This window comes from Rhodnius prolixus, unplaced genomic scaffold, assembly GCF_049639745.1.
Source record: "Rhodnius prolixus isolate KJV_2025 unplaced genomic scaffold, Rpr scaffold_9, whole genome shotgun sequence".
Taxonomy (NCBI): Eukaryota; Metazoa; Arthropoda; class Insecta; order Hemiptera; family Reduviidae; genus Rhodnius; species Rhodnius prolixus.
The window spans coordinates 8,936,192-8,964,076 of record NW_027411604.1 but is presented as its reverse complement, the minus strand read 5'-3'; the positions used below and the strand labels follow the sequence as shown (position 1 = coordinate 8,964,076).

At 33.9% G+C, this 27,885-nt stretch overlaps 2 protein-coding genes across 3 annotated transcripts in view; both read right to left on the bottom strand.

Annotated features, from left to right (window-relative positions):
- Positions 1–27,885, bottom strand: part of LOC141454479 (centaurin-gamma-1A-like) — a 120,248-nt gene that overhangs the window by 75,571 nt on the left and 16,792 nt on the right. Inside the window, exon 2 of one of the 2 annotated variants that reach the window (XM_074128739.1) lies at positions 21,082–21,303. The exons of the other annotated variant lie outside the window; for it this stretch is intronic. Within the exon in view, the coding sequence (XP_073984840.1) occupies positions 21,281–21,303 (23 nt within the window). The 3' untranslated portion in view covers positions 21,082–21,280. Of the gene's footprint in view, positions 1–21,081; positions 21,304–27,885 lie in introns of those variants that run through there. 2 annotated transcript variants of the gene reach the window in all.
- LOC141454476 (centaurin-gamma-1A-like) overlaps positions 1–27,885 on the bottom strand; it is a 215,356-nt gene that overhangs the window by 179,532 nt on the left and 7,939 nt on the right. The gene's annotated exons all lie outside the window — the stretch shown is intronic.

The window sequence follows — 27,885 nt, the reverse complement described above, 5'->3', positions numbered from 1 at the left end:
AACGAAATAAAGAAGTAGCGGTCTAAGTACGAAGAACATCGAACAGAAGCAAGTACGATCAGGGTTTTATAATGTGTACGTGATAACTGAGGCGATATCAAAGGAAAACTGTACGGTAGATTTTTATATCATGAATTAAATACACGAATCCTTGGAGCCAAGACGGTTGGATGAAAATCAAGTTCCTCTAAAAACAGGAAAGAGTCAGTTAAGTCTGGTTTTGACAACTTCCCTACTCATACTGTTAATTATTACAATGCGAATTTACAAATTTGGGAGAGGAAAACCTGCGGATGGAACCTAGAAATAGGGAAATTCGTAACTTTTCGGACAGCCAGGCTGTACTGAAGGCTCTTGTATCCTTTAGAATGACCTCTTCCCTGGTTTGGGAAAGCAGGAAGGCCCTAGAACTAGTGGCGTGGCACAACAAAGTTCGGCTGGAATGGGTGCCGGGTCATGTAGGGATTGAAGGGAATGAGAAAGCTGATCGATCATCTGGCCAGGAATGGAGCTAATACTCCTTTCATCAGCCTGAAGCCTGTCCTGCTCTCAGAGATTGGATCTGAAGGGAGCACGAAAAGAAGTGGGTGATGTGTCCTGGGGTTAAACACAGAAACACTATGATACCTTGGCTGTGTAAGCAAAGAACCAAAGAGACCCTGTGCTTGGGTAGAAATCAGATAACTCTGATAACAGGCCTATTCACGGGGGCACGGTAGGTTCAAGAAGCATCTGCGCAAGGTGGAGCTAATTACCTCGGAACCATTGTGCAGATTATGTCAGGAAGAGGAGGAAACGGCCTTCTCACCTGCTGTTCGATTGCGTTGCAATCGAGCGTTTGCGCTTTGAACCCTTTGGAACGCTGAGGCCGAAGGAGATAGTAGCGCAATAAGAACTAGTAGGGAAAGTCCTCAACCTCTTTAGGAGGAAAGGGTTCGCTAACTAGAACTAAGAAGGGGCTGGCACAATAAGTCTCTTGTGGCCGCGGTGCCGTGGGGCATAGGTCCCGTCACATCTATTATCTTATCTTACAAATTTGGGTAAAGCTTCGAATTTTTGGGAGGCAGAATTACACATTTATTGCAGTTTTTCGTTTTTTCTCTCAGCCAGTCTCAAGACCATGAGAAAGCTACTCACCATAAAAATAAGATATTTTTGTTTAATTTATAAAAATTTGAAAAATATTTATTTTTTAATACGTTTCCTTTATAGAAAGGTAAATTTAATAAAAGATAAATTATTATTATAAGTTTTATTTAAATTTTGAGTTTTGCTATAAGGATTTTGAAAGTCCAGTAAAGTTTAAAGAGGACATAAATATTGGAACAGCGACTAACCAAATTGGTTTATTTCTTTTGTTGACAAACTGTTTTTAGCCCAAATAATCTCCTCGATAATTCTACTATAATTATTAAAGCTTCAAGCTTTCACAAGTTAAAAAAATTTAAAACTTGCGTATTTTATTTATAAATATTTCTAATTTCCTTTCAGAGATAAAATTGGGTAGTGATTACAATCTCAGATGTTTTTGACAGTCACTTAATTCTGTCAACAACAGTCAACCAAAAAATAATTTGACAATAAAACCAGTATTCTAATTCAATCGGTAACTTTGCTACCCTAAGGTGGATCTCTAAAAACACATTTCAGCTGGCTCACATATCGTTTTTACGTCAACCTTTCATAAAAACTTTTAATTAAAAAAGAAATAAAAAAAAATTCAAGAGGTAAACTCACAAATACAAGACTTTGTGTTAATTACAATGCTCAAGATTGGGTGACACATGTTCAACACACACACGTGTAGATTAACGTTTAAAAAGAAATTGTTCAGAGCCGTTTTTGTGAAAATTATCTCTTTGTCAATCACTAAGTTTAACGTGAGCTTCCGGAATTTCTAAACTTTGTACTTCCTCAAAGTGAAGATGATAACTAAATCTAACTCTACACCTATTTTCACATCTCTCCCTGTTTTTCCTTGAAATTCATTAAAAGTAAATAGAAAGCCAACATGAAAGACCACCACCAGTGCGCTCTATTGAACATAGTATATAGAAATATAGTAACGTACTACCTTGGAGATGTGGAGTAAGGAGAGTAGAGAGGTGAATGACTCTTACCTTAAACAAAATTAGTAACATCTTTAATTAATGTTCTATTGTTAGACCTCGGAGCGGCTCTATGAAAGAATTTATTAATAAAAAAAGCCACTTCCCTTTCGTTCGGCAAACAAATTAACAAACCTATTAATAGTTGTTAATTCGCTTTTATAAATAGTTTGTTTGAAAAATTAGCTTGTATTTCCGGAAGCAGAATATTTATTTCGAGATTCATGCGAGATAATATAGTAATAAAATCCTTAAGTTGAAGCGGAAGTATGTTAAATTTATTTCCGATTTTTGAAATCATTATTAAGTATGCTTCTATATGTGTTATGCCTTGCCGAGATCCATAATCGAAGTCGGTCACAAAAGAAAAACCCCTGAATTGATTCACTCACACGAGATGCTCTTACTCTCCCAATAAGTGACAGATTTTCTGCAATCGCTTAGTTTTCTTAGACATAAATGCGGTGCAGATATAGATAGATAATTCTTGGCAATAAATCTCCTACAGATCTCTGAACTAGTTCCAACTCTGTCTAGTCCACATCAACAATTGAAAACATGAAAACCAACTAAAAATCACATTTATTTGCCAAACAAAAAATGCAAAAAAAGAAGTAGGAAAAAAATCCCCCCGCCCAAAATGAAACATATCCTGCTTCCGCTCCTTGATTGGCCAACACTCCCAACAAATACAATTTTTTTTTTTCAAAATCAAAGCCATCAATGCTGTCCTAATATGCTCGCAAGCGGAAACACCTTTTTTCCAATTAAGACCCGGTAATTCCTAGTTCCCTCTCTTGTTTTCTCCCATTTCGACTATAGATTGCTTAGTGTATGGTGGTCTTTCTGGTGATGGCGCCTTATGATCTTCTTCATACGATTTATTCCTAGCATTTCCAGAGACTCTCGCATTTCGCACTACTAAGATGAGTTGAAGTGACTTTTTCCCTGTCTACCACCGCCAGTAGTTTTTGACTTCATTCATTTTCCAAGTTATCCAATCTCAAAGAGACCATCTTGTATTTTCCAACTCTTCAAGTTCAAATCTGCGACCCATTCTCGCAATACTAGATCTCGTCCCTCTGATATCTATATTTCCTCACAGCGTACTTAAAACACAGAATTGATCCTGGAGAAGACAAGATTATGAGACGGAACTCTCCTTTCTCCTTTCTCATCCAGCTGTTCATCCTTCGACAAATCTTTCCTAATTCGCGCTACCTCACTCTGGAACTCCTTACCATCAACTGTCCACCATACTCCTACCCTTTCCATATTTAAATCCCTTCTGTTCAATTATCTCCTTTCTATCCAGCTTCCACCAAAATAATAATTGAATGCATTTATTTCGTTAATTTTAATTCTTATTTTTGTAAATACTTGTTGATTTTGTATATAAATATCTAAAATACAGGCCAAACCATTAGGGACTCCAAAATGTACATGTATTTATTTTCTAAGGAAACAATTCATTCATTCAAATAACAACAACGAAATGCTGAGGAACACTTACGTCTTTGCAATAACGTAGAGGGCAAAATTTCTTTGAATTTGTGGGAGGCTGTATACTTATATAAATAGAAGAACTGAACTGAGGGTTGCACACCAATCAAATCAAGATCAAATCTAACCTACCTCGTTTTTATTTTAGTTTCTATTTCATATTTATGTTGCATTATACGTTCGCCATATTTGCTTGTTGCGTCAATGTTGCGAATTGATCAATAAAGGAAATAATAACATCTACCAGGATGAAAAAAAGGAAAACTGATCTCAGAATGTTTATTTTCTGAAATTATTAATATTTAAAAAAGGACTGAAAATATGGAAAACACAGAATTGATCCTGGGGAAGACAAGATTGTGAGACGGAACTCTCCTTTCTCCTCCAGCTGTTAGAGATAAAGGACAAAGTTTTCCCTAAATACTTTAAGCCCGAATTAAAACTTTTACTTTATCGATAGATTTTCTTTGCCTGTTTATCTGTCTTTAAATTAAAAAAGAAAAAATGCAAAACTCTCGGCGAGTAATCAGCTGAGAATTTCATATTCAGAAGTTTGGGAAAATTCCCAGTTAAGAAGGAGATAGGTTGCTATGGAGTTGCTAAGAGTTGTTGCTAAGATTAGACAAAACGGAAAAACCACTTTAAATAAAAGTTTTCTCAAAAACTTTCCCAACACTTTCTCAAATGTTTGTAAGAATAATTTCCCTTGAACTTATTAATTTTCTAATCTATGAATTATAAAACGGCTTTAACTTGAAAAAAACAAATAAATTTTGTTTTTGCTAACTACGTATATATTGTAATGTACTATTATACAGGGTGTTCATTTTAAGACGGCTCAAATGTATTTCATGCTTAAACGGTTATCTGAGCAAAACATGGTAGAGGAAAAATTTGTTGCCCGTCACCTCTAGTTTCAGAATGTGTGACTTGATTTTAGATTCCTGCCCGCATACGCGGTTGACGCGCGACCAAAAGTGACGGTTCGCAGTTGCCCCCCATTTTCATATACACAGTTTTAAAGAGTATAAAAAGTTATGATAGAAACCGGAAACCGCAGTTCGATATCTTCAAAATTAAAGGTGCTAGGACATTTCAAAATCTGGTATTTATTAATCATATTTCAATTTTTTAACTTGTAATCAAAGAGAAAGAAGAGCACGCGAAATGTCATTTTTATGTATTTTTCATCCCCTTTCTACTGAAAATATTGTCAACGCAGTAAAGCTAGTATTTTTCTTAATATCGGGAAATAAGTAGTTTTCCGAGTGATTTTCTAAGAAAAAAATCAAATGTTAAGAGCTTTAGATGTTCTCAAGCATACACAAAATAGCTAAAAATTAATTTTACATCTCTTACAAAAAGAAGGTTTAATAATTATTTGGTAATTTTGGGAGAGTTGCGTTTAATTACCCCCCCAAAAAAAAATTGGAAACCTCCTGCCACATATTTAAGTGATCAATATCTTTCATGTAAAGGATCAAACTTATTCCATAATTCATCAAATAATGCACTTTACACAGCTTGTGCAGCATGTTCTGTGCCTTCAAAGGTGCCTCCTGCTCGCAAGCCAGGTTAGCCAGGAGGTTATCAACTGCTCTCTGTATCTGTGGATGCACCTTTGAAGGCACAGTACATTTGAGCCGTCTTAAAATTGAACACCCTGTATATTTTGCAACAATGAGGATGCTTCCACCAAAATATATACTCAGATCAGATAAATTTTTAATTGAAAATGACATCTTTTATTCACCTAGATGTATCATCCGTTTTAAGGTCACGTAAGTCCCAATATTTTTTATTTTTTTACAAATTGGACTGCATACATGAAACAGTTATTTATATATAAATGTATGGGACGAATTTTTTTTTAAAATTTGCCCCCAAAAAATTGTGATAAATATCTAATTTACTATTTAAATATTCCTTTTTACACAAGAGCAGATCGAAAGATGAAACCCGCCTGCAAACCAATGGAATAAAGCGCAAAAACAAATTTAATTAAAAAAAAAAGAAAGCAGAGAGGAGCCACAATCTTTTTGTCTTTATTTATTTTTAATTATTTTCTCTTTTAATTCTCTCTTTCTCAAAGAAAAATTTGCAAAGAATAAAAAGCAAAAAATGAAAACCTTCAAAAGAGTCGTACAATGAGAATTACACAAAGAAGGGTTGTCGGGGGGCGCGGAGAGGGATGTTGGAGATAAAAAGAGATAAACCAGTGGAAAATACTACGTGCTACGAACACCTGACGCAATTTCCTTTTTATAAATGGCGCTGCCTTAAAGCAAAATAATATATTATATTATATTACATAAATTAAATATAAAATTTATATTTCAATACTTTATTAAATGATGACAGGTAAAATTCCTGCGGGATGTTTTACGAATTCTAATATTGCTAGCAACAATTTCCTACCTAACTAACGCAGCATTTTTACAATTTTTGTTCTCTAACATTATCTCTACATTTACACAGAGTTTTATGGTCTGTGTGTAGGTAAGCATAGCGGAGGCAATGGGAGAATCGCGAAGAGGCTTCTAACGCTATGTTGTTGAAAGGAGAATATATTTTTGAGCTGAAACACTTTCTATTTACGAGAAAAGCAAGTAGATTCTCTCGAATTTGGATTGATTTAATAAGATTGAATTTAATTTTAAATGTACACCTAACAACACTAGATTATCTGCTCAGAATAGCATCATCTTCGCTGAACTGGTCTTAGGCTAATCCTAAAGTATTTCAGGGCAGGGTTTAAAGTCTGATACTACCGTTTAGGTGTCGTGGACGGAAGCGACTAGCAAACATACTTTACTATAAATTTCTTCCTGGGCAAAGAAGTGGCGCATTAAAATGAACCCACAGAAATGCCAGCATGCCACGTTTACTCTCCGGCGGGGCTCCTGTCCACCTGTCCTCTTCAACAGCAATCCTCTTCCTTGTACCAATCTGGTGCGCTACCTTGGGCTCTACATAGACAAACGACTCACGTGGAACCCACACACTAGACTTAAAAGACAAGTAATGACAAAACGTACGAAACTTCTTTACAGATTACTTGGACGACGCTCCAAATTGCCATTAAAACTCAAACGTTTAATATACAACACTATCCTCAAACCTATGTGGACTTACGGACTAGAGCTGTGGGGTTCAGCCAAACCTACAAACGTACGGACTGTGCAGGACATTTCATTCAAAACTACTACGACAGATAGCTGACGCTCCTTTCTACGTGACTAACCTTACTCTTCACAATGACCTCAACATCCCCTTCATAGACCAACTCGCCAAGACTAAATACGAAAAATTCCACACTACTCTCTCGACCAGCTCTAATCCTCTTGTACTGTCTCTCGCTTCCTCTGACATCCCTAATACTCCTCGACGACTGAATCGCCAGTGGCCCCGCGACTTGCTTGTAGTCTGAAGACCTAAATTATTACTCTCCTCTCTCCTCCTCACATTCTCCTCTCTCCTATAGAGAGTGCTACCACTGGGTAGCTTCTCTCCTTCTGCTCTTCTCCCGCACCAGTTCATCATAGTCGTCATATTTACTTATTCTATACTGTATACAGATTGTAAATAACAAAATAAATTTAAAAAAAAAAAAAAACTATAAATTTCTCATATTAACTATTAAAGGGATAGACCAGTAATAACAAAACGGAGCCGTCGTATGAAATTTTTAATTCAAAAACTTACTAAAAAGTTGAATTTGAATTTAATGTACCACTCATTTTAAGAAGGCACAGAATACAATGAAACCTTCAAAGATATAGAAGGTTTGAGGCTCGGAAAAAATGATTGCTCCGAGATGTGTAGAAGGATTTAGGAAATGGAAGTAGAATTAATTAGGTTCTACGCTGATTATATTTCAAATACAGGCGCCACGGTAGCCGAGCGGTTAGAGGCGAGACCTGCGAAGCTAATATGTATTGTGGTAATGGGTTCGATTCCCGGTCTTAGGCCTTGGATTTTATTTAATGGTTAATATGAGAAATTTACAGTAAAGTATGTTTGCTAGTCGCCTCCGTCCACGACACCTAATTGGTAGTTGGACGTTAAGCCCCGCCTGAAAAAATACGCGATTACTTTACTTTTTTTTATAGACCAGGGAATATAGCCTAGTACCGCAATACATCTTAGCTTTGCGGGTCTAGCCTCTAACCGCTCGGCTACCTTGCTGCCTTAGTCCCAAAATAACAAAATGTTTAACATCGCAAATCAAGGAAGAAAAAAGAGTTACGCTTCGGGAAACCATAACAAACGTTTATAACTAATTAATAAGTAATAAAAAGAAAACATTAAATGAAAACGTTGAAAGCAATGAAAGTGAAACAGCTAGTAACGTTTCATTGAACAATGAAAGTTGAAAGAATGCTCCTCCTTATTAACATTAATATTATAGAGATCGTAAATACCCATTCAAACCGGAAATAGTATTAACAGTTTTAATGGCTTTACCTAATTTACCTTACGTTTTATTATTCTATGCTAATGAAGTTGCGATTAAGTATGGTTTTTGGAAAACAAGTAAGATTATGAAAATTATTTCCTGTAGCCGGCAGTTGAATTTAATTTGTATAGGGAGGCAAGAGAAGAACGCTTATCTGACTTCAGGGAAAGCTTGTACTTTACTGGTAGTATTCCCCTCAGAAATAGCAGTTACTAAACAAAGGATCTTACAGTGTGCTAAGATACCAGTATCTGGTTACCAACAGAAATAACTGAGTCGTAGATAGTGGCCCAGAGAATGAGCTACTAGCATAATTATGCTGATTTTATAGTTCGATTTGCTCTACCCGGTGGTAGCCTTGACAGCAGCTTAGCTATGAAAAGCTCTCCAACTTTACTAATTTGAATTGCCTCATATTTTGTTTGTTAAATTAAACAGATTACTGATCTGACATTTCTGACAATTATCGTGTAGTATTTGCAGAAATTTCAAAGAATATTTGAGGGATTAGAGAAAGTCCGTCTATGTCCCAGCAGATTTTGAACTATTAGGAAAGAAATCTGCATTAATTATCTAATTCTAATTTATCTTTTTCCCAGTTTAAATTAATTAATGTCCAATCTATAAGAATTAAAATTTCAATTTATTTTTGTGTAGACAACGTAAAATAGTTATTACAGGTTGCTGTAATAATAATAATTATGTGCGAAAGGGTGTTGAGCAGGTTATATAATTACTGGTTGCTATTAAGTCCTCTAGGAACGTTAAGCACCATACTTCACAGTATACTATATAAAGTTAAGATCCTAAGATCCTAGCGCATTATCTAAAGTGCTATTTAAATTTTCTAATAAAATTTTCCTTAAGTGATGAAAATAAATCTTTCCTAAATCAACTTCCTACTGGAAAATGGTGAACTTAATAAATCAGATTTTGTAAACTAGGTTTGAAAATCTTTAAATAGATTAAATTAAATGACTTTAGGTAAAGTTCGCTTAGCGCTTTGGGTCTCTTTCTTCTATAATTTAAGTGAGTTTCATTTTCTATTTTATTTCTTGTCATTCTAAAAGCATGAACTGGTTAGTAGTAAGATTTAAATTGACAGGTTCTGAACTAATTAACAAACAAAATTGGGATAATTTTCAGTTAAGCGAAATAACAATAATTTCAGTTAAGCGAAATCACAATGTAAAGTAAATCCACAATATACAAGCTGAATATTGGAAATTAATAGGAAATGTGATTATAACTAAATGGACACTTTTTTGGCTTATAAAAGTTTACCCCTATATGCTACAAAATACTAAATTTCAGCTGATCCACATTTCGATAATAAAAGCCGCCATTATCATTAAACCACCCCAAGTGGTAACCGCCTTCACATTCAAGCACTGCTTTAATTAAGTCCCATTTAATCTCCAATCCTCCTCAGCCAACTGTATATGTGTATATATACCACTGTTATCCTAATGATTACCTCATAAATATAATCTCGCTAAAAAGGACAAAAAAGAGCACAAGAATCTGTTGCCCAGTCCCTTTATAAAAATTTATACCAAACTCCCTTAATTTACTTTCATTAAGGCTTATTTTAATTAATGGCGGAAAGGCACACACATTGTTCACTGCCACCCCCAAATCGTCTTTTACATTCACTCTGTAAGATAATCTGGATAAGATATTCCTTTAAATAAGGCCATTTTATTGTGTGACTAAGTTAATTTAGGTACTGAAAAATTATGTGTTCTAAATGGTCGAAATTTAGATTTCAGCTAATTTGAAGTTCTGTTGAAGTAAACATTTAGAGCGCTACAATAGCCGAGGCCCGCAAAGCTAAGCTGTATTGCTTGTAATAGTTGTAATTAAAACTGTCCGGTAGGACAGTTGTATAAGGGTTGACCATCAAAAACTGCACGAAAAAGCGTAACGTTGAAAAACACCCAACTTTGACAATTTTTTTCTCTTTTTCTATAAAAGATAAAATTCCCAAATTTTCTTTAAATCTTACTCCAAACCCTCCTTCATAACTGTAATTTTTTTGCAACCACCCAGATCTAATAGGTAAATGAGCAAAAACCGCTTTTTCAAAAAATGTTCTTGTTCTTGTTCTTCTTCTTGTTCTTGTTGTTCTTGTTGTTACCTTTTTTGTAAACAACGTAGCGCCTAAACGCGTGAACCGATTTTCATGAATGAGGTGTCATTCGATTCGGAATTTTATGTAGATGTGCCTTTTGGGGGTCTCGACCCTGTACATCGTATGGGAGAGGAGTTAGCCCCCTTTATGTAAGGCCCCCTCCAAAATTATTATTACTAATTACTCTGTAAATCTTGGCCCGATTTTGATAAAATTTGGTAGGATGATAGGGTTAGGGCTCCCCTACGTAACATTAAAGCGGCGATCAGCTCTTACACTTGTTAAGGGGAAGTATAGGAATCGTTTCAAATTATCGACACGTGAACCGATTTTCATGAATGAAATGTCATTCGAATTGAAATTTTGTACAGATTTGCACTTTAAAAGTCTCGACGCCGTGCCTCATAAGGAGGGGAGTTTGCCCCACCCAAATAAGGCCCTTTCTAAAACTATTATTACCAATATTTCTATAACGCTTAGTCCGATTTTGATAAAATTCAGCTCGAATAAGTGGTTAAAGCTCCTCTACATTGCTGATGCTCTTGCACCTACTAAGAGGAAGTACTGCAATCGTTTAAATTATCAATGAGTGAACCGATTTAAATCAATGAATTGTCGTTCGATTAAAAAATCTTTGCCTCTTTGCCTAGAAGTTCTGCAATCGCAGTTTATTTTTCTTACTCCTCTTAAAAGGAAGTAATGAAATCGCAGTTTAATTTTGCTATTCACGCACAAATACCTTCCTATGTTATTCAAAACGCTTTTTCAAGAAAAGTTGTTACTGAGGATGGTTTGGGGGACCTTAACGATAATCATTCTTTAAAAAGATCTCTCTAGTGGTAGTTACGGTTCCGACTTACCATCTTATCAGGTTATAATGATAGAATTGCTTATTCCAAATTTAAAAAATCTGTAAAGCAGATATGTAACTTTGTAAAATAGACAAAAAGGAAAATCTATCCAAAAGGTACAAAAATCTCTTTAACAAAAACTTACAGTTTAAAATGTTAAGTATAAGGGTTGATTAAACGCCAAAAGGTACACAAATCAGCAAGCACTCAAAATTTCATTAATTCTTCATTAATATTTAAGTAATTTTACTGCATTAATATTCATTAATATTTTTTAGAATTTATTAGATGTCACAGACCCTTATGCTGGCCACTTCATTTATAATATTTTTTTGTTATAATTATGATAAATCACACATATGTACATGCATGTTAAAGTAGAAAAAGACAAAGTTAGAGTAGGCTACTGTCTTGAATTCGTCTTACCGAAATATTCGAGAGCACAAATAACACACAGTTAATAACAAGTAGATTATTCAACAACAATTATTGATTTCTCTATTGTAATTTAATTTTACTTATAGTAAAATACTGGAATAATTAGCTGTCCTAAAAATATACATATCTTATTTACTTTATTTTACATATTACATTTTTTTTATAAAAAAAAGTTTTGAATTTTTTAGCCTCATAATTTTTTTTTATTTTTTATAACGTTTTTCTTTTTAACCTGTATTTAATAGTTTGATTATTATAAATAACTAGATATTACAGTCAATCTACAGTGCTACTTGAACAAATATTTTGTAGACGAAAATGGCCAGCATAAGGGTCTGTGACATCTAATAAATTCTAAAAAATATTAATGAATATTAATGCAGTAAAATTACTTAAATATTAATGAAGAATTAATGAAATTTTGAGTGCTTGCTGATTTGTGTACCTTTTGGCGTTTAATCAACCCTTATACTTAACATTTTAAACTGTAAGTTTTTGTTAAAGATATTGTAATAGTTGGCTCCGCCTAAGATATCTAATTTAGTAGTTGTCTTAAAACTATTTTATCTTTCTCTCTCTTTCTAGAAAAACTATTACCACAAAATTTCATTATCTAATTTATTATTAATCATTTTTGATGACTAGATCCATTAATCTAAAATGGGAGAAAGATTATTGCCAATTTCTGTCATAATTTGTTACTTATTTTTTGGCCAAACTTCCGTCCTAGAAATCGGGCCTCCATCGGAGCTACGGAACAATATTTTTTGCACTTTGGTCCTTTGGCTCTTAATTTATATTATAATGCATCGTTTTTTGGGTGAAGTTTTATTGCTTAGATTTTTCCAAATACATAGTAGTTAGCCAACAAGCTATTTTATTTATAAGTTTATTATTTATTATGACAGAAGAAAGGTCCCTTCCTCTCGAATCAATATCTCAGCTTTAATCACTGTCTATGTCAGATTAGTGGACCAAAAAGTTGGCCGAGTAAGTCAAAATTGACTTCTAGGAAGTTTACTCTTTTATACAATAACTGCAACTAGTTGACTAGTTTGATTGAAATTCACTAAGCTAGAATATAGTTGGCAATTAAACTTTCTGAACAAGTCACTAAATTGCCCAATCCACTACAGCAATCATAGTTCTTGGTCTAAGTTTCTCATCGAATAATATATAAAAGATTTTCATTTTTGAAAGAAAATAGTTGATTTTCTAATAATTTTCCTAATATTTATTGCCTTTTCAATTTTATTACCTCATTTATTGGCTAGTCTTATTTTATTAGGACGCAAGTCAAGAAATATTGTTTGGTTTGACCACTCGCACCACTTTTTCAAAATAAAATGTTCTAAGTTTTAATTTTCAGTCAATTTCGAACTCTAGAAACATGTTACTTCTTATTAACATAAATACAATGTAATTTTCATTGCTTGAAATGATTCAAATACGTCTTATAGACGTGTTACGTCTTTACAGAAAACTTATTAAAAACAAAATCTACGGTTTATTCTAAAGCTCTTGGTAGATGAAGTAAATTAAAAAAAAAAAATTAGGGCGTAAATTTCCACTTGGGGTGGGTCCAGTCTGATGATATCTGAATTATTACTAAAATTATAAAAGGAAAAAACTGCTAGAGCATTAATCTTTATTGATACTTTTCTTGGGGAACTAAGTTATATGTGAATCTTACAAAATATTAACCAAAAAAGAAAATAATGTGTATCCCGCAGGATAACGGCACTTTGTCTACAGTGACCCTTGCGGAAATTTGGATTTTTGATCTATAATTATTTCCGTTCAACTCAATTAATTTAGTTCAAATTAATCCTTGTTAATATTACTTATGCAATAGGATCAAAAATGGGGCTTTGGAGAGATGACTTTTACCATTCATCACTCTCAGAAATAACCTAAAATGATTTTTGGGGGGAGAGATCAATTTGGAGAAAAAGGGTTTTTTCGAATTCAGAGAAAGAACCTAGACGCTTAGTATCCAGGGAAATACTAAGTATAAAAAGTAATGCAGTACGTGACTGAAATAGTGTTCCACAATTTGCAGTAATAATTTCAGAGAGAGGTACTTTCAAAAAAAAAAAAAAGGAAAAATATTGTTTACTAAATTGATTTTTTCCTCCCTAAAACCTTATTATCCAATCCTAGATCCAAACCTTACTATCCAATCCTAAATCCAAACCTTATTATCCAATCCTAAATCCAAACCTTACTGTCCAATCCTAAATCCAAACCTTATTATTCAATCCTAAATCCAAACCTTACTATCCAATCCTAAATCCAAACCTTATTATCCAATCCTAAATCCAAACCTTACTATCCAATCCTAAATCCAAACCTTATTATCCAATCCTAAATCCAAACCTTATTATCCAATCCTAAATCCAAACCTTACTATCCAATCCTAAATCCAAACCTTACTGTCCAATCCTAAATCCAAACCTTATTATCCAATCCTAAATCCAAACCTTACTATCCAATCCTAAATCCAAACCTTACTATCCAATCCTAAATCCAAACCTTACTATCCAATCCTAAATCCAAACCTTATTATCCAATCCTAAATCCAAACCTTACTGTCCAATCCTAAATCCAAACCTTATTATCCAATCCTAAATCCAAACCTTACTGTCCAATCCTAAATCCAAACCTTATTATTCAATCCTAAATCCAAACCTTACTATCCAATCCTAAATCCAAACCTTATTATCCAATCCTAAATCCAAACCTTACTATCCAATCCTAAATCCAAACCTTATTATCCAATCCTAAATCCAAACCTTACTATCCAATCCTAAATCCAAACCTTATTATCCAATCCTAAATCCAAACCTTACTATCCAATCCTAAATCCAAACCTTATTATTCCAAAACACTTAGACGGCTAGAGAGGAGAGATCAAATTCAGAGAACAATCCTAAACGCTAACGTATCCTGCGAATACTAAAAGTGGCAAAACCTACACGATTGCAATACTTCCGCTTGACACAGGTTACACAAAGCAAACAAAAAAAAAAAATCCTCCATTTAATTCAATAATTAGATAAAGCAATGGTTTAGCAAATTACTGGCTCTACTGAACTTAAAATAGAGCTGTTAATCAATTTCCCAGTTGAAGGCTTTAATAAAGGAGGAAGATGAGTCTGTCATGTGCCTGTGCGTGCGTGTTTATCTGCGGTGCGTGCGTAAGTGCGGTGTGATTAAGTTAAAATGGGGTTTAGCCACATTTTAGCTCGGCCATCCGCCACAGGATTCGCTCTACTGACATTTTACCAGCTGGGAGAATCTGGTTGATGATTACGACTGGAATAACTACTAATCGACAGATATACGACCTGGGGAAACCTAATTTGGGACAGCCGGCTTAAATGCCATTTTCCTGGACCGAGAATATCGTTACCAAATAGCACATTTGTGGTAGATTTGACATGATTCTACCTAGCAAGGTACAGTAATTAGAAAAAACTACTTAGTAATTAGGTTTAATTAAAGATGAACTACCTTCAATTCATTTACCATAAATATGCCCATCATTAAACGATTACGGAGAAAAATTTGCATACAGGGTGTACACAGTGGAGAGTTCACTAAGATAAGATTGTCAATAACATTAGACGTGTAGATTCATAATAAATTAGGCGTCGCGAATTTCGGGAGCAATTCGAACAATTTTTGTAGCGATTTTAGGTATGCATCTACCGATTGTATTTTATAACTACCGATTTTTATTGCTACTATATTTTTTTACTTCCGTTTTATTAAATAATAATTGTTCAAAACTAAAATGGTCACATTTCTTCTTGTTCCTCCTCCAAAATTTGACATACTTTGAATAATTTGATATCAGTGAAAAGTCTGTTACGCGACTTCCCAGTTTTCTGCATTTACACCCCTCTGTTCGGGGTATGGTTTTATTAAAAACCAAAAAAATCCATATGGTCTTGAAGCTCAATAAATGTGCAACTTTTTCTGAAATTATGTGATTCCTTGATTCATTAATCATTGAAAAAATACAGTTGAAAATTTTAACAAAAATCATCGAGAACGAATTTTTTAGACATTAAAATAAAGATTTCATTATTTATAAGGAACGTTTTGATGCTCTGGGTTAAGTAGATTTATAGAAAATTTAATGCTCTTTCGTTTGGAATAAGCAGATTTGTTGTAGGATAAAGTTTAGAAACGTTACTGCAGTTTTTATGGTGAAAAAAACGCGAATATCGACGGAAAAGTTAAAAATGCAAATATCTTGGACACTATTGAGAATCGGGCCAAATTGAATAGAAGATTTTTTGTTGCATTTAAGCTGCTGAATCACCTCCCGGAAGTTTCGACCTCTCCTCCGTGTACATCCTGTGTATAAATGAAGGATTCTGAATCGATATTACATAGAATTAATTATATATAGACTTTTTTCAAAATAGCTTCTACACTTTTCTAGAGTAAATTTGCTAGCTTCTCTTTGATAAGGAAAGACAGTGCTGCAAGTAACTATCTGGGGATACGCAGAATCGTAAGAAAAAAATAAATGCAACGTCACTGCGGCGAACAGGGGAAGCGAACATATATTTCACGAACTACAGTGTGCTGACCATCATCACCGTCCGCTACTTCATGCATTCTAGCGCCAAAAGTGCATTCACCAGTTAGTAGTTACAGGTGAATATGCATAATTGATTCCATTAAGTAGAAAATCTGGACAGACCAGAGTGTACAGCGTTAGCGCATGAATTAGTGAATGAATACACACACAAGGTCACAACATTCTCACCAGACAAACGTAAGTAGAAAGCCGATGATTGTGCATACGTCTAAAATAACAATAATTCAAGGATAAAGACAGTTATTATTATCTTTTTTTTAGGTAATTCCAATTTCAACACTTGCTGATAAAAAAGAAATATATTTAACGAGCAAAAAAATCTATTTTTCTAAAAGTTAATTAACTTAGTGATTATGCAATGGTGCCCCCATGGTATGGAAATATCCAGTCCAAATGGAGACATTTCAGCCGCGAATTACCACAGTATTTGTGGTGCATTCTTTCTTGTCATTGCAGCCCCCTAGCCTCCTCAATTTTTCAATTGAGGGTTTCTAGTGGTATTGAGGATTTACAGGATAGGGTTATAGACCTTACTTAGGGTACCCTACCCCAGAAACAATGGAGGAACTTGGAATTAAAAGGGTTTACTCACTGTGTCAAAGATATCTTCGAAGAAAGATAGCCTTGTATATACTATAAGTGTACTGTGTTCCTATTTTATATTGAAAATGCATTGAATACTGTACTAGAAACCTGTGGGATTGCATCATAAAGGAAGCTGGATGCACAAGTGTCACCCTACGGGAATTTATGGGCTGTGCACTTAATTTTTACATTATAAAGTGAATGAATAAAAAATTTGCCATAGTTACTTCATTATAGTACCATTAAAATTAATAAGATGCTATCTGTAAGATCTGGGTTGTTACAAAAAAAAATTACAGTTATAAAGTAGGATTTGCCCTATGATTTAAAGAAGATTTGGGAATTTTATCTTTTATAGAAAAAGAGAAAAAAATTGTCAAAGTTGGGTGTTTTTCAACGTTACACTTTTTCGTGCAGCTTTTTGACGATCAACCCTTATACAACTTGTCCTACCGGATAGTTTTAATACTTAAGGCTTTAAAGAGGGAAGAGATTAGCTCAGCGATTAGCATTTCGGGATTCCCGCGAGGAAATGTGTAGTAAATACGAAGTTTATATAGTAAATTGTCAAAACAATTTTTAAACAATAAAATTTCTTCAACTTGGAATTCAGTAAGTAGGTGATTAGGCCGGAGGGAATTATACTGACGTTACTTAAAGGTAAGTCCAACCACTTATGTTCACGAAGTTTCATTTAGTAAAATATTTAATAGAATTGTGTAATTAATATGATAGTACAAAGAAAATCGAAGAAACATCAAATCTCCAGTAAAAGTGAAAAAAAAATCTGTTTTTTCTCGTTTCGAGATTTAGATCGAAGCCTTATTATCAAGAGCCACCGACTCCGGCACCTAAAGGAATTATCAAATTTGCCGTTTCCGCATTTTCTTTATATTTTTTTAGTTTTTTTTTTTTTTCGAATAACAACGCACTAAAACACACTAATATGTTGAGTAATTCGTTAAAATCACTTTTCCCTTAAAGAGGAGATCACAAAATCGAAATTTCCGGTGAAAACCTATTACAACAATTCGTTCTAAATAATAAAGACAAGATTTTGACGGTTAAGTAAAAAAAAATATATATATATATTTGTATTCAATTTTCAAAATATTTACTTAGATGTGTTAACGATATTTGCATATTTCACACCAAAAATTACTAAGAAAAAACTATTTCTGCTTTGAGGAAAACACAGAACTGTAACAAGCTCACAATTCTACATCTCCCACTCTGTTGGTAAAGAGAAAGTGAAAAATAAAGACACAAACAAAAAAGGCAACGGAAGTGAGGTAAAGAAGTAAACTGATTTCGTCAGCTCATTGTGGTCCCATGTCAAGGTCTCCTAGAAGGGAGAGCTGAGGAGAAGATCAAAATAATGGGTTCATGGCGTGATTCATAAAAACAAGAGCGAAGAGAGATTAATGAATGGCCACCTCTATTTTTCATTCCTTAAGAATGAATTTTTTTTTGTGAGGTAACAGAATTGGGAGAGGGGAGACAATCTTGTGTGAGAAGATTGTTTAAAGAAGAACTACAAGAGCGACAAAGATTTATAAATATCTCTGTAATATAATACAGCAATATTATTCCTGAACGAAATTTACAAAACCCACAATTTTTAGAATATTCTGAAAAAGTGAATGTACTTCCGCAAATTGAAATTACAATAAAATATAGAGGAGAACAGTTTGTAGCAGCCTGTATAAGAAATGTAACCTAAATTGCAACTTTCTTTCACGCAATCTTCAAACCAAACGTTGTATTATACAGACTAACAAACGAAAAATACTAAAAGTAGGACCTCTATATACAACACTATTCCTTAAAATTTTATCTTGGGTAGAATATTCTGTCAAGAAATCAATGGAAATCACAACTATTGGTCCTAGACAAGGCTGGCAGCCACTAAGTCCATCTACTGATTTATTTAAATTAAAAATAAATGAATAAGCACGTGGCAATAATATTATAGTAACTTCACAGAAGCCTGTATCTACGACTAATAATGTATGATTAGCTCAATTTGGGGTGGGTCCCACTTCCTTGACGTAGCATCCAAAAGCGGTTGATTACGTGGATCTTTAGCCCTATTCGAAAAACCTATTTATATTTGCAAAAATCCAGCGTTTTCTCACCCTAGGGTTTTTAAAGTATTATCTTCTGGTCTCTAAGTGCCCGAAGATGAACCCACAACAGAAATGCCAGCATGCCACGTTTACGTATACTTGTTCTCTTTAACAGCAATCCTCTTTCTTGGCACAGATCTGGTGCGCTACCTTGGGCTCTTTATAGGCCAACGACTCGCATGGAACCCACAAAAAAGACTTAAAAGACAAGCTATGACAAAACGTAGCGGAATTTCTTAACAGACTACTTGGACGACGCTCCAAATTGCCCATAGAACTCAAACGCTTAATATACAACACTATCCTCAAACCTATGTGGACTTACGGACAAGAGCAGTGGGGTTCAGCCAAACCTACAAAAATACGGACAGTACAAACATTTCAGTCAAAACTCCTGAGACAAATAGCTGACGCTCCTTTCTATGGTGACTAACCTCACTCTTCACAACGGCCTCAACATTCCCTTCATAGACCAACTCGCCAAGACTAAATATCGAAAATTCCATACTACTCTCTCGACTAGCTCTAATCCTCTTGTACTGTCTCTCGCTACCTCTGACATTCCTAACAATCCAACTCGCCGACTGAATCGCCAGTGGCCCCGCGACTTCTGAATACCTAAAGATCATTATATCCTGCAGAGAGTGCTACCGCTGGGTAGTTTCTCTCCTCCTGCCTTTCACGCATTCATTTATCGTATATATTGCTATTTACTTATTGTATATAATATGTATATACAGTGTGAAAAGTACTAAATAATTTTTTTTTAAAAAGTGCCAAAGATCTTGTCTAGTGAGCTAAGCGATTCAATTACAATCAGACAGGATGTAATAGAGAACGTTTCCTTTTATTTTGTTCACAGGATTGCACCGGGCGCTGGGACCATCCACTGTGGGGCAACCCGCAGTGATATTTGGCCGTTAACGTTGACGTAACGTTAGATTAATAGCATAAGTTCAGATTAATCTGATATGGGCAATCGTTTTATTCGATTTCCGGAAACCACCAACCATACAAAAGGAAAAGTGCAAAATTTTCCTGAGATTATATTGGATACAGCCACTATCTTAAATACCTAAATCTAATGTGTCAATAAGAGAATTTGCAATAAATTATGTTTGCTACCTGTTTTCGTCTACAACTGATTGAAAGTGACTTTAAAGCAATAAAATAAATGAATTAATTAAATAATAATATATTAAATAATTCGAAAAAAACTCTAGACCATGTTCCAGAGTCCGAAATTACTTTGTAAGCTAGTGTATAAATAGCAATTCCTCTAAAAGCGTTATTTATTAGAAAAAAGTGATATTGATCGAGCTAAAATGTAGTATTCATGGCAAATATTTCGGACTTAGATTAAATTCCATAGCTTTTAGAGGTTAATTATTAAATTTATATATTTTAAATTAAATTCCCTCTTTATTATGGCCGACATGTTGGCCAAGAGTATCGGAAATTCGCCAAAAAAGAGAAAGAGAGAGAGAGCCAATTCATTTATTATCTACTAACAAAGTGTTAAATAACTTTTAATGATTCTAAAATTAATTTAACAGAGTATGTAAATATCTACCAAAGGAGAGGAAATAAGATAATGAAGGAAACTATAAAAGGAAGTGGTGGTAGATAGCATGAATGAATTATAAGGAGAGATAAAATTAAAAACTTACAAGAACAGTAGTATAGTTCATTCATTCAGACTTAAGATAACTATAATTTCCGCAGTATCCGCACTTGCTTGTAGATTATTAATAATTAATATTCCATAACTTCGCTAGATAAGTAAATAATATTTTTAGAGAACTGAGTAAATAGAAATTTTCTCCTTTCATCGTTACATGAATACTTCCGGCTAATATAACATTAAAGGAAACTGCAATAAGGAAGAAGTCTTTTAAAGAAAATTTTGAACGCTCTCTCAAAAAAAAAAGACGTGCGACTCCAAGATTCTGCAATCGATGCTACATATTGAATCCAATCTAAGTTGGCTGCTGATGACCACAAGCTATCTAAATTACCCAGCACAACGGATTCGCAACCTCCCAATCCTGTTCATTTCCAGGAAATCCCTGCTCCCAGTTGTCGCCATCACGGCCTAATGTATTGCAACTTTTATCAAGCTTAAACCTTCTCTAAATCCTCTCTGACCATAAGCAGTCCAAAGTAAATCCTCTTTCTAGATCTTCGTTAGCCGTTCACCAAAATATTATACTCCTATACTCCACTCATGGCATGTACATCTCCTCTACGCTCCTACTTTAGAACAACTTAGAACAACCCTATCTTTCTAACACAGATCCTAAATTAATTATCACTTTCGCGGTTAAACAACGCAACTCTTAAGCATAAATAATATTTAAGTATTTAAATTCTTTAGATTGAGATTCTCGTATTCCTTTTAATGTAAAATAAACGTAAATAGGCTGCACTTACAACAGTTAATGGCCTCAAAAATTTAGACGAAATTTAGCGACTTACCTGTAACAGAAAATAGAAGTTGAAGTAAAGAATTTAGTTAGGACAATTATTAAAAAAATAACTTGTTAAGATCTTTTGCATATTTTTTTTTCCTTTATTGTTTAATTCGCAACTCCGTAATACATAGACGCAACAAGCAAATATGGTAACATACTATAAGTACAACATAAATGTGAAATAGAAAAAAATAAAATTAAGTTATATGTAAAAGTAAAGTAATCGCCTATTTTTTCCAGGCGGGGCTTAACGTCCAACTACCAATTAGGTGTCTTGGACGGACATACTTTACTGTAAATTTCTCATATTAACCATTAAATAAAATCCAAGGCCTACAGACCGGGAATCGAACCCAGTACCACAATGCATGTTAGCTTTGCAGGTCTCGCCTCTAACCGCTCAGCTACTGTGGCGCCAAGTTATACGTTTAAATAGGATGAAAAAATAACTACCATTTTCAGTCATGATATATTTTTATTATGCCGAGCTTTCGACCTAGGGACTAGTCCATGAGTGACTAGTCAGAAGACACACCAACCCTTTAATTATGTAAAATATTACATTGTAAATTAGCCCTGAAGATGACCTAGTCCCTACGTCGAAAGCTCGGTATAATAAGAAAATATAACATGACTGTAACTGGCAGTTATTTCTTCATCCTATTGAAACTATGAATCAGTCACCAAAAATAATGAACAGTTATATGTATAGTAAAAACAAAGTAAAATAATAAATAAATAAGTAAATAAAATAAAATCACTGGAATTGCGTGAATGAAGGCAATCCAACGATGACGATCATAAGTCGGTTAAATGTAAAAATACCGAATGGATTGAATACGAAGGATGGCCTTGTTTATCTCTCGATCATGTGATCGTTATGCCATCGGCACCTCAGTCTGCGAGGAGGATTGGACGGGAGGTTAATGCAGGACAGGTTGCTGATTAAAGGATTATGGGGTAGGTAAAGTTTGGAGTGAAATGTGGATATTCACCTCCATAATTGGGAACCAAAACATAATTCAGATCTTGTTTTATTCGCAAATATTCCAAAAGAGAAGAAATATAAGCATTCTACTCGCATATAGGCGGTACTATTCTCAACCAGCAACGGAGGATAAATAATACTTCCATAAATAAATCACATCTAAGGATACAGACTGACAGAATAGTAAGTCTACAGATATGTAATAATATGTACGAATTCATATTGTTGCAGGTAGAAGAGGGAAAACAGGCAGAAATTTTACAATACTCTCTACTGGGGGAAGATAGAATAAGATCAGCACGGTGAATGCCCTGGAGCGGGCAGAGGGAGGCATTGCGGCTTTAAAGGTCTCTCTGCGGCTGAAGAATAGGCATAGGCGCGCTATGGTTTTCTCATTCTATCTTATATAGCACGGCTACCAGAAACACTCTGCTATAGAATAAAGCAACCAGGTTACTTCTCTTCGGCAGCTAGACCGGCTCTCTGTTCTCCTCTCTCTCTCTCTCTCTTTCTGGAAGCCGATTACAGTACTGTTACAATAATTCCTTATTACCAGCACGAATACACTTCAATCTCATCAATACTACGTTATAAATCCCACAGTAATTCTCCACTCTAATTTTATCTTATCTTGAAATCGCCATTTAATTTTGTAATATTTCAACATGAATAAATGTCTTTTGTTATCACAGTGATTTTTGAAAACAAGGTACAGCAATATACGTGTTAGTAACCAAATCAATAAATATAATTTGAATTCAAACTATTGATATGATATTAAGGATTCAAAATTGGCGAGGAATCGGTCCAAATAAAAAAAAAAAACTCGTCTTTTTGCTAACGTTTCCGCAAAGATATTGTCTTCTTCAGGGCGTGGCTATGCATTGAAACGTTGGCAAAAAGACGGAGTTGTTGTTATTTTATTTGGACCGATTCCTCACCTTTTTGAATCCTTAATATAATATTTTCACTAAAACCAATATTGTATACAGACGAACCTCTCAATAACGGGCACTGGCGGGGGAAAGCAAAGTGGCCGCTATTTGGAGGTGGCCGTTAGAAGGAGGTAGGCAAGTTTCATAATGGAAAAATATGGGTTTTTTCCCAAACATCTATTTAAAAATTGTTTATTATTAACAGATTTAATAACGTACATAATTGCATAATTATTTAGCTATATGATATGCATCAAATTTTTAGTAATTATCCAAAAACTACATATTATTGACTTATTTAATAATTTTTATAACAATTTTTATAATAATCATCACATTTATTCATAACAATAATAATTTATGGTAAAATTATCATCATACTATCATCTATTATTAGTAAAATAGAACAACCCTTTCGGCAAGATAACGATGGCTCGATTTGGTTTTTGCAAAATCTTCTAACTCATTCATTTTCTCTTCTAGAGTTAACCGCTATCATTTGAGAGAAATATCGGAAAAAATAATATTGTTCGTCCAAAGTTATATTGAAAAATGATTAAAATGGTACAAGATGTATGGAGCTTATATAGGAAACTTTAGGAAAAACTTATTGAGAGGGGGTAATTCTTTTTATTACCGTGTCAAACGAACTTTTAATAATAAGGTGGTCGAACATTTAATCCGTTCCCCAAAATCAAAATGTCCGCGGCCGCTATGTAGAGTGTCCGTTAGACGGAGGTTCTTTTATATAGAAAGTGTATAGTGGTAAAACGGGGAAATCCAAAAACTGTCCTTAAATGGAGGTAGTCGCTAGTGAGAGTGTCCTTTATGGGAGGCTCGACTGTATTCACTATTGATATGGATTCATTTGTTCTATCTAAGGGATCCCCTCACAATCATTAGGTTTCTCGCCATGACCGGATGGTGGTTATTCGCACCGCTGGTAATGGCGCTTACGTAATGGCCAAATACAATTCTTACCACCAAAGGATGACGTAATAAGGTTTCGGGCAACTGGAAGTACCACTTATTCTGAATCTATTTTAAAGTTTTTTTTAAATTTTGTCACATATGGCCCTTGCCCCACTAAGAATTATTCAAACTTTGTATAGCGATTATAGTAACATAAATTTGGCGACTGCTAATTAAAAAATAATAAAATAATAACCCAAAACTTCTATTAAAGATAGTTCTGGGAGAGGGATCGACCGGTAGATCTCTTCTTCGGTGATTTAAATTAAATATAACTCGAAACATTCGGAATTTGAAGCAAATTTGGAAGCACAAGCAATATAAGAGGGTTCGAACCAAATGTTCAAATTCAATTTAATAAATTTTTTATCTAATATTTACAAAATAAATGCAATACAGTCCTGTGAAAAAGTATAAACTCAAGATGAAAAAATCTTTTCTAACTGTTTTTAAGCTTCTATTCTGAATGTATTTAACAAAATATAATACTTTGAAATATAGTTTGCATGATTTATTGTTAGTCAGAATACATTGCCTAGATTAGCTAGAAAATGTAACAAAATAGTAAAAGCAGATGTGAAAAATTATAAACTCAAAATGTTTTAAGTGAGAATACCTTTTAATAATTAGATCTTTCCCCACGTTTTTTAATTACCTCCAACATCCTTCTAGGAACACTTATTACTAACTTTATCAAAATGTCCTAGGGGAAGTTTTCCCAAGCTTTTGTGATCCTTTCTTTGAGTTCTTTGACATTTTGGATCTCTGGCTTCTGAAAGTCATAGACCTCGCTTGCCATGAGCCCTCACATCTGGAATAACAGCCGACCACTTCAAAATATTGGGCCCGAAATCCTCAAACCACTGTTTTGTGGTCCTTGCTTTGTGAATCGGTGCATTATCTTGTTGGAAAATGATCTCTTCCTCTGCAGTTATGTAATAAAAGGTAAAAGGAATTCTTCCAACACTTTTTGATAACTAACTGCATTCATTTTGCCTGTGATGAATGCAATTTGAGACTTGCCCTTTTCATTGAAAGCAGCCCAAACCATCACTCCACCAACCCAATGTGACCTTCGAGAGAATTTTTTTCCCCCTTTCTTATGTCGTGCCAGTAACAGTTGAAACCGTCGTGGCCATCAAGATTAAACATTTTTTCGTCACTGAAAATCACCCTAGACCAAATTTCGCTTTCCTGGATCTGTTTTTCAGCAAAGTGCAAGCGCCGTTTTAAATTATATTTTTTGAGCGGCAGTTTTCTTGTAATTTTACGATATTTTAAATACTTGGTTTAAGCTATCCACTTCCTTAATAAGCTAGCATCGCACCCTAGGTTGAATCGCTTTACAATTGGAGCAGAAGAAGCACCAGTTTTTGAAATTTCTCTTAAAACGGCGCGTTTCACATAACTGGAAAATCTTGGAGGCCTTCCAGTTCTTTTATTTTTTCCACAATTTTCTTGGCCTAACTTTAAATAGTTTTTAATCACACATTGGTGGAGCGGTTTGGATCACTAGCGATTTGCCTTTGTCATGCCGACTCTTTTTAAGACGATTATTCTTTGTGGCTCAGTTTCACATAATTGAATCCCGCCCGGCATATTTTAAATTAAGAAAATCAACACGAATACTTACTTTTTTGTATAAAAAGGTGAACTGAATTGATATTCTTTCAAAAACATAAAATTAAGTTAAAAATAAACCTTGATCAAAACATTGAGTTTATATTTATTCACAGCTTCAGCGTACATAAAATATGTTTACATGATACGGTTTTCTTATTGTTAGATTATCAACTAGAATAATGACCTTTGAGTGCTTTCTGACGTAGTATTAAAATGCAATACAGTTTAAATAATAGTATTGTTGTACAGATTTAAAAATATTTCAATTTTATCTAGTGAGTTTATACTTTTTCACAGGACTGTAGTTCTGGATGTGATTGTGGCAGCAGCATGGTACTAATCCTCTCTCAAGTTATATAAATTGCGTTTACGCCGGAAATAATAGTTTTTTGGGGGGCTCGTAAACACGAAAACAATTGTAGAAGCCAACAATTCAATCAAATACGAGTAAATAAAACAACAAAGACAATACTAACAGAATTACAATATCTGGGCTGAAGTACACAAGTTATTAATAAATTACTAAAGATACGTATTTATGGTTCATACAAATTGTGATGTACTATACATAGGCCTATTTTTGTTATTACTATCATTAAAAATAAGACAATAAATTTAAACGCCGTCATTTAACTTCAAAGATGTTGCAATTATGATAAAAAAAAGGAAAGCTGAATAAGATAAGATTAAATCTGAAGTTATTTATCAAATACCTCTTCATTTAGCTGATATATTTATAACTTCAGTAAATTTAAAATCTTATTTGAACACTCTCATGATTTCCTGTTTTACCACAATATATTTAATTATACTTCCTTTGTATTTTGGTATGTTTGTAACTACGTCATTCGTAAGTAATATTCAGTGCACAACCCGATTAACTCCATAAAACACCAAAATGTGGAGAAATGCGATGAAATAATGTACATTGTTTTTCAAAAATTCCTGTTTATAATATAAATTCAAATGAATTTACTGTTATCATTCAGCGCCTACTACATGAATTTGAGTTGAATTATTGCAACGATTTACATTGGAGCAACGGAGTTAATCAAAATGACTTCTGAAATATGTTATTTATTATTTAATGGCCAATTTTGGTCCTTTAATGGTGTTAATCTTTATTATTTAGGAAATTTATTATAAATTTAAAAAGTAATGTCTGGAACCAAGTGCTTTGACACTTAAAATTTAAGATATTTCAAAAAGATGAACTTAATCGATTTGCGCTGTGAACGGTTCATTTAAAAAGTGATCAATCCAAATGGTAATTTAGAATTTAGAAGGAAATGACAATTTCCTTCGCTGGGTAGAATATTTTTAAAAATTTAATGTGGTAGAATTGTTGAGAGCGCAATAAGAATGCCAAGTTTTTTTTAAAAAAAAACATAGAAGCCATTTTCGAGAAAAAGTTTACAAAACTGATAAATCTATGCAATAGAATATCCTTCCTAATTTGACTGATATTGTCCAAAAAACGTCGCGGAATCTAAGCTAGGTATCCTTTTTGAGCTAAGCTGAACCGCACTCCATTCCACTCACACGGACAGACATATGCACATACAAATCTATAAAAACAGCTTTTTTTGCGGGAAACAATAATTCCCCCCCCCCTAAAAAAAACAGGAAATTACCGGGTAAAACTTAATTTTTTTAAAGTTTAACTCAATCGTAGAGCTTCCTCTTATACTAGGTAGAGCAACTTATAAACAAAATAACCGAAATTTAATAATTATTTTCTATACACAAATAACTAACAATTCAGCATGAATTCAGTCCATGATAAAGGCACCGCATGAAACACTCCTAATAATAGAACTATTATTAACTGACGAAATGATTGATTGATTGATTTTGCAAAAGCAAAACACCACATTCTGCTCAATTCATACCACAAATGGGTTGGATGGGATATTTGAGTACTGGAAACTGTGTCAATCAATCAATCAATCAATTAAATAGAAAATGCAATAATAGCATGACTGATAGGGATAACTATCCAACTGTTTCCAAATCAATACCATAACAAATATTTTCTCAATATCACAAATGTCAAATTTAAATTGCC